This window comes from Diuraphis noxia, unplaced genomic scaffold (assembly GCF_037042655.1).
Source record: "Diuraphis noxia isolate RWA-SAM2 unplaced genomic scaffold, SU_Dnox_SAM2 contig0002, whole genome shotgun sequence".
NCBI lineage: Eukaryota > Metazoa > Arthropoda > Insecta > Hemiptera > Aphididae > Diuraphis > Diuraphis noxia.
Window position 1 is genome coordinate 69980025 of NW_028301712.1, and position 13640 is coordinate 69993664.

The 13640-nt window shown below is 27.9% G+C and overlaps 5 protein-coding genes across 7 annotated transcripts; 3 read left to right on the forward strand and 2 right to left on the reverse strand.

Moving 5' to 3' along the window:
- The first annotated feature begins 20 nt into the window (after window positions 1-20).
- Window positions 21-3144, forward strand: LOC107166050 (dnaJ homolog subfamily C member 2). 2 transcript variants are annotated; one of them, XM_089220161.1, is made up of 4 exons: window positions 61-181; window positions 263-292; window positions 354-646; window positions 1501-3144. In XM_089220161.1, the coding sequence occupies exons 3-4, from the start codon at window positions 414-416 to the stop codon at window positions 2996-2998; spliced, it is 1731 nt and encodes a 576-aa protein (XP_089076287.1). In that variant the 5' UTR covers window positions 61-181; window positions 263-292; window positions 354-413; the 3' UTR covers window positions 2999-3144. The 2 variants fall into 2 exon arrangements, with proteins under 2 accessions (XP_015370031.1, XP_089076287.1); XM_015514545.2 differs by lacking the exon at window positions 263-292 and having other exon boundaries at window positions 21-181.
- Window positions 3145-3414: 270 nt separating this feature from the next.
- Window positions 3415-6547, reverse strand: dpa (disc proliferation abnormal). Its single transcript, XM_015514543.2, has 2 exons — window positions 6310-6547; window positions 3415-6233 (listed from the first exon to the last, which is right to left on the reverse strand). Exon 2 carries the CDS (start codon window positions 6229-6231, stop codon window positions 3574-3576), a length of 2658 nt encoding a protein of 885 aa, XP_015370029.2. The 5' UTR covers window positions 6232-6233; window positions 6310-6547; the 3' UTR covers window positions 3415-3573.
- Window positions 6548-6952: 405 nt separating this feature from the next.
- Pdrg1 (Pdrg1 prefoldin-like subunit) lies at window positions 6953-9749 on the forward strand. Its single transcript, XM_089220164.1, has 3 exons — window positions 6953-7182; window positions 9207-9451; window positions 9519-9749. Exons 2-3 carry the CDS (start codon window positions 9220-9222, stop codon window positions 9686-9688), a joined length of 402 nt encoding a protein of 133 aa, XP_089076290.1. The 5' UTR covers window positions 6953-7182; window positions 9207-9219; the 3' UTR covers window positions 9689-9749.
- On the forward strand, window positions 7037-9066 carry LOC107166045 (uncharacterized). Its single transcript, XM_015514538.2, has 2 exons — window positions 7037-7182; window positions 8013-9066. The coding sequence occupies exon 2, from the start codon at window positions 8072-8074 to the stop codon at window positions 8831-8833; it is 762 nt and encodes a 253-aa protein (XP_015370024.1). The 5' UTR covers window positions 7037-7182; window positions 8013-8071; the 3' UTR covers window positions 8834-9066.
- Window positions 9750-10283: 534 nt separating the features above from the next.
- On the reverse strand, window positions 10284-12311 carry galla-1 (cytosolic iron-sulfur assembly component galla-1). 2 transcript variants are annotated; one of them, XM_089220163.1, is made up of 4 exons: window positions 11640-12311; window positions 11483-11562; window positions 10609-10768; window positions 10284-10522 (listed from the first exon to the last, which is right to left on the reverse strand). In XM_089220163.1, exons 1-4 carry the CDS (start codon window positions 11821-11823, stop codon window positions 10425-10427), a joined length of 522 nt encoding a protein of 173 aa, XP_089076289.1. In that variant the 5' UTR covers window positions 11824-12311; the 3' UTR covers window positions 10284-10424. The 2 variants fall into 2 exon arrangements, with proteins under 2 accessions (XP_089076289.1, XP_015370025.2); XM_015514539.2 differs by having other exon boundaries at window positions 10585-10768; window positions 11640-12248.
- Window positions 12312-13640: the final 1329 nt, after the last annotated feature.

Here is a 13640-nt window from a genome sequence, read left to right on the forward strand (position 1 = left end):
TGAAATGTCCTTGAATTGTTCAAAGTACATAACCTATAAATTCCGAAACAAGAATTATTTCTATATTCAAAAAAATTCTTTATTTCGAGAATTATTTCAAATTGTTCGGAGTCCTTGTAGTGCTTAATTACTATTAATGTGTGTTCGATTGACATTTAGTTCGTTATTTTACAATTTGAGGGTAAGTACAATTTTCCAGTAATATATATTTAATATCTAATAAAAGTCTGTGTTAATTAAACTCAAGTTAATAAAAATATAGGTCTTACTTTAACCAGTATGTTTAACATAGGTAAAATTTTATTTTTTTTCAAGTCTATATATATATATATATAAAATATACATTATTTCAGATTATGCGCAAATAACTCTGATTGTGAATATAGTAAGTCATCAAATTACCTCCATATATAATGAAAGACAAAGAGAGACCACCTATATTAAACATTCAACATCGTACGGTAGAAACAGTCGGACCATGGATATTAAGATACTTATCAGGTTCCACTGTTCAAGATAAATGTTTAACTAATGGTGAAGAAGTAGAAGACACTAACGAATCATTCATCGATGAAGAAACTGAATCAGATACAATTTATCTAAAAACTCTAGATCCTAAGGAATGGAAAGATCAAGATCATTATCAGTAACTATAATATACATATATATATATAAATTTAGTAGTATATCATTGCAAATTTGGATAATACACTGAACTATTGCTTTCATTATGAACATAATTAGGACATCAATATATTTAAAACTTATAGTAATGTTATGAATAGATATGTTTCATATACTAAGTTTTAAAAGTAATATTGCATTGCTACAATTTCTGTTTTTCAACTGTACCCTAATCATTATTTTTTTTCTCATTATTGATGGTAAAAAGCAGCTTAAATATTTAAATTATAACAAATTTTTTTTTTTTGTAATTTAAAATCCATTATATTATTTAAATGTAATAATATTATGAAACTCAATTTATTGCGCTGCTATGAAAACAAACAAAATGTTAGTTTTTTTATTTACAACAAAAAGAAAACTTAGTCAACTTTGCTTACTCGTGTAAGTGCCTGCCAAGATGCTATATTTAAATATGCTATTTTAAATCATATTAATTGTTAAAGCGATTTTTAAGTTTGCTATCAGCAATCTATAAATGGAGTATAATAGTAGGCACCTATACAACTTTTGCAGGGTATCAAAATTACATTCACACTCCCTACTACTATATTAAGTTATTATTTTTTTATTTTATTTTTTGGCATTAATCCAGTATGGTTTATGAACAGTTTTTAAAAATTTGTATTCTTACGAATTAAAAGAATTTGATTTAACATAGAATCAAATCTGATCTGACCTCTAAATTCACTTAATTTTACTTATATTTGTGTTAACGAACACTAAAGTGTGTGTATTATTGCAAAATTCATTACAAAAAAAAAAAAAAAACTGCCATATAATTCAAGAAAAAATAATTTTTTTTTTTCATTACAGGGTCTTAGGATTATCCAAATTGCGATATAAAGCCACTGAAGCACAAATCAAAAGTGCTTATAGACGTAGAGTTCTTAATCATCATCCAGATAAAAGAAAAAAACTTGGTGAGAAAGTTCAAGGAGACGATGATTATTTTACATGTATCACAAAAGCTTGGGAAACTCTCGGGAATAAAACTAAAAGGCGTGCATATGATTCAATTGATCCTAAATTTGACAACAGTATTCCTTCCAAGGAAACGGCAAAAAAATCTGACTTCTTTGAATTATTTGGTCCGGTATTTGTTCGTAATAGTATATGGTCTGAACAAAGTTCTGTACCACTTTTAGGAGATATAAATAGTAGTCGTGATCATGTTGATCGTTTCTATAATTTTTGGTATGGCTTCAATTCATGGAGAGAATTTTCATATCTTGATGAAGAAGATCGTGAACAAGCCTCAGATCGTGAAGAACGAAGATGGATTGAAAAACAAAATCGTGCAAATCGTACTAAACTAAAAAAAGAAGAGAGCACTCGTATTAGACAGTTAGTTGATTTAGCTTATGCTAATGATCCAAGACTTTTAAAATTTAAAAAAGAGGAACAAGAACGAAAAGCAGCTGTGAAACAAGCCAAAAAAGATGCAATAAGACACAAACAAGAAGAAGAAATCAGACTAAGAGAAGAAGAAGAAGCCAAAGTACAAAAAGAAAAAGAAGAACGAGAGGCTGCAGAAAAGGCACAACGAAATGCACTTAAGGCTGAAAAAGAAAGTCAAAAGAAAGCTTTGAAAAAGGAACGTAAACATATAAGGGATTTATGTAAAACAAATAATTACTATATACAACATGGTGATAATGTTATTGAAATAATGTCTGGTGTTGAAAAAATTTGTGATCAACTTTCTGCCCTACAACTTAAACAATTGGCCAGTGCCCTTCAAATAGAAGGTCGCAAAGCTTTAATAGAAAAACTTAAACAAATGGAATGCAGAGTTGAAATGAATAATGTTATTAAAAATGATATCAAAATAGTTGAAAAAAATAATAATGATTGGGAAACTGATGATGTTCAATTATTGATAAAAGCGGTAAATTTGTTTCCAGCTGGTACAAGCCAACGCTGGGAAGCTGTGGCTAATTTTATCAACCAACATAGTAAAAACGGTGAACGAAATGCCAAACAAGTATTAGCTAAAGCTAAATCTCTTCAAAATACTAACTACACTGATAATGCTTTAAAATCTGAAATGAATGCCAATGCGTATGATCAATTTGAAAAAGAAAAAAAATGTGAATCACAAATACCTGAAGTAGTTTCAGAACGTCCAGTTGGATGGTCAGCAGATGAGCAAAAGTTATTGGAACAAGCTCTTAAGACATATCCAAATGCTGTAAAAGAACGTTGGGATAGAATAGCAGAATGTGTTCCAACAAGAACGAAAAAAGAATGTATGAAAAGATATAAAGAAATTGTTGAATTAGTTAAAGCCAAGAAAGCTGCTCAAGTGTAAAAGTTTGTCAACTATTCTGAATACATGTTAACAAAACTAATGTTTTTATTTAAATTCTTTTGTTTTGTTAATAATTTTGAACAAAATTAAATTTTTAATTCAATATAGTTTTAATGATCATTGATCATTTGACACAATGAAGATAACTTGTAAAATGTATTCATTTTTATAAGATGAACCTATTTGTATTAACACTTAAAAATCTAAAATTCAATTCCTAGTTTCCCTAAATTTTACAGTAAAGATGTTGATTATTATATTGATTACTAAATCAGTTTAAAAAATGTATGTAATATACATTATGAAGTATAATTATTATTTTTGTATTACTGTCTTATGTTCATATAATTACAATCCAAATTACTAAAAGTTGAGCATTTTGTGGAGTGGGGAGAAGTTTGTCAATAAAGTAACCATTTGTTAATGTTAAAATGACATTTTTTATTAATGATTTCAAATAAAATACTTAATTTTCTACATAACTAAAAATCAAATACAAAAAAGTACTCGTCGATAATAAAAATTAAGAGTAATTTATTCACGATGTGAAAAAGTATAAATTATTGTTGAATAACTTAAATACTACGGATAGTGGTTCTTCCTGTAACCATAATTTGGCCCAAATCTTGTACTTCTTTCAGAGCATCATCTAACATTTCTCTTGTAACTTGAAATGGAAAAGCTGATTTAGTTTCACTTAATAATTTTTGATAGTTAAATATTGTAGATTTGGGTTGGCTTGATATTACTTTTGACAAATATTCCGCTAGGTCATGTCGTCTTTGTCTTGCAGCAGAACTCAATCCTGTAGTTAGTATTCCAACATCTATTTTGCCAGAAAGAGGATCTGTAGCACTTTGCTTTAATGCTTCTCGGTATAATCTCCAAGCTTCATCAACATCAGTAATTTCTACAACGTTAGAGTATCTCATTTTAGCATGAGCTTCAGATAACCGTATCAAAGATTCTAACTGTCTTGGATATGCAGATACCTGCCCTCTACCACTTCCAATAGTCCTCATGTTCACATAATATTGAATAAGCTTCTGCCTGCTTTCTTCATTTAAAATAGGTTGAAATGTTTCTCGCCCATAAGTTATATAATCTTGAAGCAAGCTAGTATCCATTTGTTCTTCACGTTCATAATTTTCATTTTGGTAGTACAAAGATACTAAATGATTGGCTAATCTTCTATCATACTGTTCATTTTGAGGATCCAACATTAAAAATATTAGATCAAATCTGGATAACAGTGTGTGAGGGAGTTGTATATTTTCTATAATGGTCTTGTTTTTATTCCATTGTGATTCGCATGGATTTGCAGCAGCTAAAATGGAAGTTCTAGCATTCAATTGACAGATAATACCTGCTTTGGCAATACTTAAAGTTTGTTGTTCCATAACTTCATGTAATACACTTCTAGCTGACTCGCTCATTTTATCAAATTCATCAATGCAACAAACTCCATTATCGGCTAAAACTAAAGCTCCAGTCTGTAAAACCAGTTGCCTAGTTTCTGGATCTCTAATTACATAAGCCGTCATACCAACAGCTGAAGATCCTTTACCACTAGTATACTGACTTCTGGGTACAATATCATACACATAAGACAAAAACTGTGATTTACTTGTACCTGGATCACCACATAAGAGTATATTTATTTCAGACCTTAAATGATTTTTCTTTTTAGAAGTTTTTCTGGTCCCGCCAAAAAGCTGCATTAAAATACCTTTTTTTATATCGCAGTTTTCGTATATGGAAGGTGCCAAAGCATTAGACAATCTATCATAAATGTCTTCTGTCTTAGATAGTTGTCGCAATACTTCAATTCGTTCCTCACTTATTTTATTTTTCTCTTCAACAGCAAATGATATACGACTATCATTACTTTTCAAAAAGTGTAAAACATCAATGTGAGTCTTGTATACACTTCGGAAGTTTCTCATCCTAGGATTTACTTGCATTGGAACAGCTCGATAAATACCAGTTACAGATACACGGTCACCAGCTTGTACATTTTCAATAAGTTCATTATAGGAGTATAAATTTACAGTATGTGGAGTCTGACCAGCTGGCATTTCATCAGGGGATTCTTGAAGTTTAGTCAATTGTTTATCAGTAAAATTAGATTGGTTATGTACTAATTCAAAACAATGATTAGTATTACAATGAGGGCATAGAGTCGGCTCAGCAATATTACCACGATCAATTTCTACAATAGTTGTATAAGAACATACAATACAGCGGAAAAATGCATCACGCATTTCAGGTATAATGTCACTACATCGAATTACCATTCCTGAAACAGTTATTAGCTGATCCATATCTTCGGGATTAAGAAATCGCATATTCTTAGTTTTCTGCACATTAAAAGGTCGCACTTGAAGAGCCTTAGTAACATGTGTCAAATCTGCTGCTGGATATTTAGTGAAAAATACTTCATTAACAACTGTATCAAAAACTGGTATAACTTCTTGAGGATAGCATATTAATTGATCGTAAAGTTCAGAATCAAATTGATGCAAGTGACCACAGTTAATATCTACATATGGGATTTCCATTTCCAAAACATTACTCAATTTAGTCATATAATGAGGCAATTCAGATTCATTCACACAGAATGTCTCAATAAAATTTTGGAATCTTAATCGACATTTATCAACTACTACATCTGTACCCCATATAACTAAATTGGGAGCAACATCTTGATTTTCAAGATCAGGACGAGGAGCTCCATTTTCATAATTTGCAGTATCGACTTGCCTTTGTCGACGATTAACGGATAAGTTATTTCTTTGAACTGAACCACCACTACGCATTGTGAAACCTGTAGCCCGAGAATCTACAGAACTTAAAGGGGAGCCATAGTTTATGGGAGAGCTAAGATCTACTTCACTGGTGCGCAAACCTTGCAAAGGACTTGTCATAAAACGACGACTTGAAACAGAACCAGGTGTTCTGGTATGAGGTGATCGGCCATTAGTTCTTGGTGTCATGTTATTTCTAGAAGGCGTCCTTCCTGCCCTTGGAGTAGTAGTACCATTTCTGGTGGGAGTCCTTCCTTCCCTTGGTGTGGTAGCACCATTTCTGGTGGGAGTTCTGCCAACTCTTGGAGTAGTGGAATTATTTCGAGAAGGAGTTTGTTCTCCTCTCGGCGTATTTGCACCATTTCGAGGAGTACGGTCTCCCCTTGGCGTAATGTTACCATTTCTTTGAGGTGTGCGACCAGACATATCTTAAATTAAAATACAACATTAATTACACTACTTATACCAACTTTAAATAAATATAAGTTATGAAGTTGAATTTACCTGATACACCTTAGAAACAGAAATAAAATGAAATGTGAAAATTAGAACAAATTTTTTTACAAAACAAATATTAAACCTAGTAATTATTATTACAATCTATAACAAGAAATATAAAAATACATATACATTTATATTAATCATAAGATCAGACTTGAATTCTGACCAAAAGATTCGAACGGTTAAGACTTTAAGAGTGAAAGGTGGAATCTGAAAACAGTGAAAACTGAAGAGTGGAGAAAATTATGAATTCACATTTAACAATAACAAAACAATATAAATATATCAACAAAATTGGCGGCAAAATATAAGAAAAGTACAATGATCGTAAATTATTTTTAAAGGTTAAGACTTATGAATCAGTGTAGCCAAAATTCAAACTACAAATAAAATTATCAATATAATATATAATGTACTTTGGATTTAATGATAGACCATAGACCTATTAACTAAGTTAATAGGTCTATGTGATAGACAATGGTAAATAAATTTATTATCTGATAAACATAAAATATTGAAGTGGCGTGTACATATTTTTTTAGATCTAACCGTGGATCTAACTGATATTAGCGACAAAGCATGTAAATACTAAATATCTTAACTATAAACATTTGACCACAGATATAATTCAACCATATTACTAGGTGTTGTGATGTTAACTTGTTACTTAATAAATATTATTATTATATTTAATAATTTTTATTTTATCCGTTAGTCATCACAGAATGGCATGTAAAAAATATTTGCGGTAATTACTGTTAACAACTTTACAGTTACTCTTTTGAGCATAAAGTTCAATATTAAAGAAACATTTGAGTTATAATTCTGTGGATTATACTTAGGTTTTCTATTTCATTTTTGGAACCTGATTTTGATGTGAGTAAAATCATAAATTATTTTAATATTCTAAGCACTTTTATAAAATTATTTTATTATACATTATTAGGTTAGGTTTTACACTCAATAATTTATACTGCATTATTGCATATATTATTGTTGGAAAATATAATAAACTGATGGAAAAATTATGGTTAGCAGTACTTCAAATCACTTAATTTTTCTGGGATCGCCAACCATAATTAATTACAATGAATTTAAATGTTAATCAGTGCAATAATATATTTACAATATAATGATTATATTACTTTTACTAGCTACTAAGACCCACCATATAGGTACATGGAAACCTACCTTAAAATTATTTATTTTTTCTTTAGATGTGGGGGCATGTGCCCTCTCCTGCACTTAGATGTTTGCGCTATTGCCCATTGTTGGTTAGATATGTGTAACTAACTATTCTATTTTTTTTTTTTTTTTATGTTGTACCTACCAATGTTTAATGCTTGTTGTTTGTTTATATTTTCTTTTGATTATTTACCACTTACTAGAAGTGAATTGTGATTATTAAGGCTAGTTAGGAGGTAGGTAGTAAGAACTTAGACAGAAAGAAAATATATTATTTTGTGAGTTCTTAAAAATTATATAAATAGCCAGAGGTAGAGTCTATCTGACCAGCTTTAGTTGTGCCTTACATTCTAAATTATCTATTATGTCCCCAATAATGTTATTTAAATAATAGCAAATTTCTAAATTGTTTTAAAATAGAAAGAGATTAATGACATTTATTAAATTCAGACATAATTACATACCTAATGTATGATTTATATCAATTTCTAAGCAATATGTTTATATTTTTGTTTTAACAGATTGAGTAACTAAATATATTAAAATTAAAATATATATTTCTATAATACCTAAATATATCATGGCATCAAAATTAAAAACTACGGATACAGAAAAATTAAATATGGGAATGAAATCAATAGTAAATGAATTTGAAGTCAGTTGTAATAAAGCCAAACAATTGAAAGACAACAAAGAATTATGCAATCAAATGGAATATATTCTCAAAACTTTATCAATTGAAGGAGAAAAAAATGACTATGCTTCACAACTTTTAAATTTCAAAGAATCAGTGAAAAATGAACAATTGTTTTACTTTAATAAAACTGGAATTTCTCACAACTTTTTATCAAAAAATATGCTGTTAGAATCTGCTGCAATCATTCTACAAGAAACCGGCGTTGATGATTATAATACAAGTAGTTTATTCACTAAATATATGTCAATGATTGAAAAATGTAATAAACAAAAAGAGTTTATTGATGACATTGATGAACATTTAAATAAATTAAAAATAGTAATCGAACAACAGAATGATCTTAAATGTGAATTATCTAATATAAATTACTCACCTGTAGGCTATACAGCTGAACCTATCAATATTAAGCCAATTAAAAATACACAAACTGTAGACAACTGTGACGAAATTGTCAAGTTGGTCAAAAAAATAACAGACATTGAAAAGAAACAAGAAGAAATCTATTCAGCAACTAACGAACTAAAATCTGAACAGAAAAAAATGTACCATGGATTACCACCAAATATGGATCAAGCAATGATGGCAGTACAAATAGCAGAACAAGCAATGAAGGCTATAACTAAAAAATTAATGGAAAAACTTTAGAAAATATAATGATCATATACTACTGATTATCTTCAACATAGTGTATCAAAAATATTATTTTTTTTGTCACTTATTATTGTAATAATTGTTTTATGCACTGTATTTATGTAAAACTTGATTTCTTAACATATAAATTATTAATTTAAATGTATACATATTTTTTTTATACTTTTATTATTTTTAGTCATAATTATAATAATATATATATATTTAATAAAAACTGTTGAAACTTATTAGTCCAATATTAATTATTTTCCCATTTAATTTATTGGTCTAAATATTTTACCATAAATAATTCATATTATCTATCTAACTATGAGTAGATAACCAATTAAGTATATTGAAATTATCATGTTTAATATATTTTTTTTAGTAAATAATTCACTATGAATGATGAAAAAACAATAATGGAATACTTATTTCAAGTAGAAAGACAAGCAGAAAAAATACTTCTTGCCAAAAGTGAAATGATTGCCTTGGATAAATGTAGAAATAGTAATCGCATGGCCATTAGAGCATTAACAAACTGTAAAATACCAGAAGAAAAGATATGGATGGCAGTTGGATTATCCCTGATAAAAGTTTCTGTTGAAAAAGCTAAAAATATGCTACAAGCTGGTACATCTATAATAATTTTTTTATTAATTTTTATCATCTTATATAAAAATGAATAAATAATTTTCAGATCAAGTTACTCTAAACGATCGTTTGAACATTCTTCGAAACAATATTAAAGTTGATGTGAATAAATTGAATGATATGGAGTATAAAGAACCAGTGAAAGGGTTATTTTTAAATCCTCTCACAAAGAAAGAAATGGAAGCAATGAATCAAGTACTCGGTAAAGCTGATTAAAAGTGTCTTATTATTACAAAATTAATTTAAATCAAAATAAAATCACTTAATTGGCTTATTATACATTTGTTTTCAATATATTTATACACTAATATGCTGTCAGTTAAAGTTTTCGTTAGATAACTACCTAATACAATATTATTGACATATTATCACAAAGTTTTATAAGGGTTAAATGAGGGCAGAAATCTGCACTCCCACCCCTCCTTAAATTTTTTAAAAGTAATTTAAAGAATTTATATTTTGAATGTAAAATATCTGTCCAGTATCTATATGAAAAAAAGTTTGATCCTTAGATTTTTCTCCAATATCGTCCTTGCAATAATAATAATTTTATTTGAGAACACTGTTTATTTCAAAACTATTTTTTTTTCTTAATGTTTACATAATCTTAGGATTTCCAAAAAAAAAATTTAAAGGATTCAATTTTACTATTTTTATGTTCCACATTTTAGGTTTTTACAATTTAATTTGTATGTGACAACTGTACATTATAAAGCACAATATTATTCTGAATATTTTAATTTAAAAAAAATCGTAAAACCATTGAATTTCTTGGTTATGATTTCAAATGTTTAAATAGTTCAATAAACCATTATATTGCGATAAATTTGCATATAATATAAATAATTTAAAAAAATTTACATCAATAAATCATTAAAAAGGCGTACACAATTGAATAAAATATTACTTAAACATAAATATATAATATTTACTTAAAAGTTAAAACAAACTTTTATTCTTCTTCTTTTATACATTTTTCCACTACATCTCTTAAACTTGGATTTTCCATTGCAGCTGCAACACGTTCTTTATCGTTTATTTGTTTGTTAACTGTAAATGTATAAGTGTATTTATTGTGAAAAGTTAATAATAATCTATACAATTATAACTACTTTCTTCTTCAGTTGTATGAGCACCTTCTTTAATGTATATATCCAATTTAACATTCTCCAAAATAGATCTTATAACTTTAATCCTTATGCTAAGGCCAATTAAAGTAGCTAAACTGCAATGTGGTACTGTAGGATTAAATTCAATTCGAACAGTATACAATTTCAAGTTTTTTTGATTGATTACCTGCAATTATTATTTTTAAGGTAATTTCCATGAGCAACCATAAAATATCAATCTAACTATAATGGTATAATCTGTGGTATAGGTTATGATAATGTATTACAATAACGTCAATAACTAATTAGTAATTTATAAGTTTTATAAGATGGCATAGAAGTTTTAATTTAATTTAATTCATTACTTATTATTTTATTTAAAACAAGTACCACACATTAATTTATAGAAATAACCAATAAATTTGTAGAATATCACACAATGTATAACCATGTATATAATTCTATGTTAACAAATATTGATATAGATAGGAACAAACAAAATAAAAAAAACTTTTTAAAAGTAATTTGTTCGGATATATATTATAATGTAAATCTTTAGGTATTACAATTGTAATGCATTAATTTGTATAAAAAATTAACTAAATACTTTTTATATATTTGTGGATAATTATAATACTTTAATCTGATATTTTATAATAGAAACAAATGTGATGATTTGCTTACTGAACAGTAATAAAGAGTAAGCAGTTATTTTAAAATGGTATTTTTTGTCTTATCTTAAATGTTGCACAACTTGGTAGTTAGGCCGAACCCCAAAAAGATGAAAGTGAAGGGCAAACGAAATAAGACATGCACGTTCAAGTCATAGTGTAAGTTTAATGAAAGAATATATTATCATATTTGTTAGCCAATTAGTAAAATTATCATTTTGAATACTGACCACTACTCCATTTTCATACACGACATTAAGGTCTTCCAGAGTAGCTGGTTTCTCTGGATCCTTAATTGTTCTAATAATATCTGTTGGTTTAATAATAATTTTAAAACCAATTAATGTTATAGGTGTTATGTAAATACCAATCAGTGATAATACCCACCATAGATTTGGTCCTTCAATTCTTGTGTTTTTTCATCGAGTTGCTCGTCTGTAGCCTCAATTGCAATCGTATTCGCCGTCGAATTTCCACTGTCATTTTTTAAATACTTCTCTTGAATAATTTTTTTTGTTTGTTGCATGAGATTAGCAAACATCATCAACAAACTACTTATAGTCAAAATCATGAGCAAATATTTTTCTTTGTACTTCAGATTCGATAAAATATAAAAATTTTATGCACAAAATTGGTTTTTAAGTATGAGGTATTTTAAATTTTTTTCGTTTCGCACATATAGTTACTGATTACAAAATACAAATACAATACAAAATAATGGTTATCATTATTATTATTATTAAAAAAACAACTCAAGGAACAACAACAGAAGCTGATAATCTATTTATGATAAGTGATAACCGTGTCGATTAGAACAGGTTTATTTATTTTCCGCTCTGTGGACCAATTGTAGAACCATACCATACTTTTTGTTTTATTAAAATTAATTATTAATTAGTTATTCATCATAATCATGATGTTATATTTTATGATATTAACTTGGTAATAAAAGTACCCATTACCCATATACCATGTTTACATGATGGCGTTAAAACGGTTTATAAAATGTAAACTGTATTAAAAGTTAAAACGCTAAACGTTCGCACTATGTAGTTTAAGAATTTAAAACTGTTCATTGTATTTGTATACCATCATATAAATGTAGTAACCGATACTCTGTGATTTAACTGAAAGTATTAATTGATTTCACTTTTGAAATTTTTTTTTTTTAAGTCCCCCTCTCAAAAAAAAAAATTAATTTCTATTATAATATACGCCACTGCTATAATTGATGTTACCATTATATGACATGCGATAAATATAAATAAACATTTTCAAGACAATAATGTCAATACCATAGGTGGTGCCCCAGGGGATGTGCTGGGTATGCAGTGGCACCTTCTAAACGCACAGACAATTTAGTATGGAGTTCAAAGTCGTATGATATTTTGATTTGGCATTATATATCATTATATTATTGTGATGTAATATTTTAAATATAATGAAGTATAGTATTAATTTTAATTTAATTTTTTTTTTTTTTTGGAATGAGAGGGACAAAAATATTCGCACCCCTTGAACGTGAAGGCTGGCTATCTATATAACGGAACTAAAATGGAACTGCTTAGCATAAAATTAGCTATCTTACGCACTTACCTACTACTTACCTATTGTGCTTGTGAGATGATAAAATATATTATTACTACTACAACAGGTTATACACATTAATTTCATCGTCTAATTGTATTAATATGGTAGATCGATCCCTAGTTTGTTACAATGCAAATGGATGTCATAATATATACAATATACCACATGGCACATGGCACATACCTTTAATATTTTAAAATTGAACGGGATAACTTATCAAATATTATGATCATAACAGCTGTTAAAGACTAATAAGGTACAAATGATAAATATTGCAATTATCTTAGATAATAGACCTGAAGAAATATATACTTTGGTATATATTAATTTTTATTGCAAAAAGACCGTATCGACCCTAATAATTATATAAGTATCACTGATTAATATGTGTGTGTCTTGTTAAGAGCTGAAGACCAAATTAAGAAAACGGCCAATAAAATAGCCCCCTGATATTCAGATTTGTACATGCTTCATGATTATTGATCAATCAAGGAAATTATTTTTATGCATTTATACATCTTTTATGCAGTGACATGTCTTAGGTAATTTCTCGGAGGGTGTTCAACATATTATAATGAATATACTTATTTTAAAATTAAAATAGTAAATAATAAAAAATAATAATAATACCAATAGTCAGGCCTTTTTTTAAAGTCGGGGGTGTCCTCAAACATGGAGACACCACCCCCTCCATAAAAAATATGCCACTGCTTATATGAGTATGAATATTAAAAACAATATATTATAATATTATTATGTATTTAATAAAACAATTTTATATAATTATAAGAAAAAAAA

Coding starts and splice junctions, on each gene's coding strand:
- LOC107166050 (XM_015514545.2), top strand. CDS start 414: ATGAAAGACAAAGAGAGACCACCTATATTAAACATTCAACATCGTACG. Junction 647..1,500: donor AAAGATCAAGATCATTATCA/GTAACTATAATA, acceptor TTTTCATTACAG/GGTCTTAGGATTATCCAAAT.
- dpa (XM_015514543.2), bottom strand. CDS start 6,231: ATGTCTGGTCGCACACCTCAAAGAAATGGTAACATTACGCCAAGGGGA.
- LOC107166045 (XM_015514538.2), top strand. CDS start 8,072: ATGGCATCAAAATTAAAAACTACGGATACAGAAAAATTAAATATGGGA.
- Pdrg1 (XM_089220164.1), top strand. CDS start 9,220: ATGAATGATGAAAAAACAATAATGGAATACTTATTTCAAGTAGAAAGA. Junction 9,452..9,518: donor TAAAAATATGCTACAAGCTG/GTACATCTATAA, acceptor AATAATTTTCAG/ATCAAGTTACTCTAAACGAT.
- galla-1 (XM_015514539.2), bottom strand. CDS start 11,823: ATGATTTTGACTATAAGTAGTTTGTTGATGATGTTTGCTAATCTCATG. Junction 11,563..11,639: donor ATTGAAGGACCAAATCTATG/GTGGGTATTATC, acceptor TTAAACCAACAG/ATATTATTAGAACAATTAAG. Junction 10,523..10,584: donor TCATACAACTGAAGAAGAAA/GTAGTTATAATT, acceptor ATACATTTACAG/TTAACAAACAAATAAACGAT.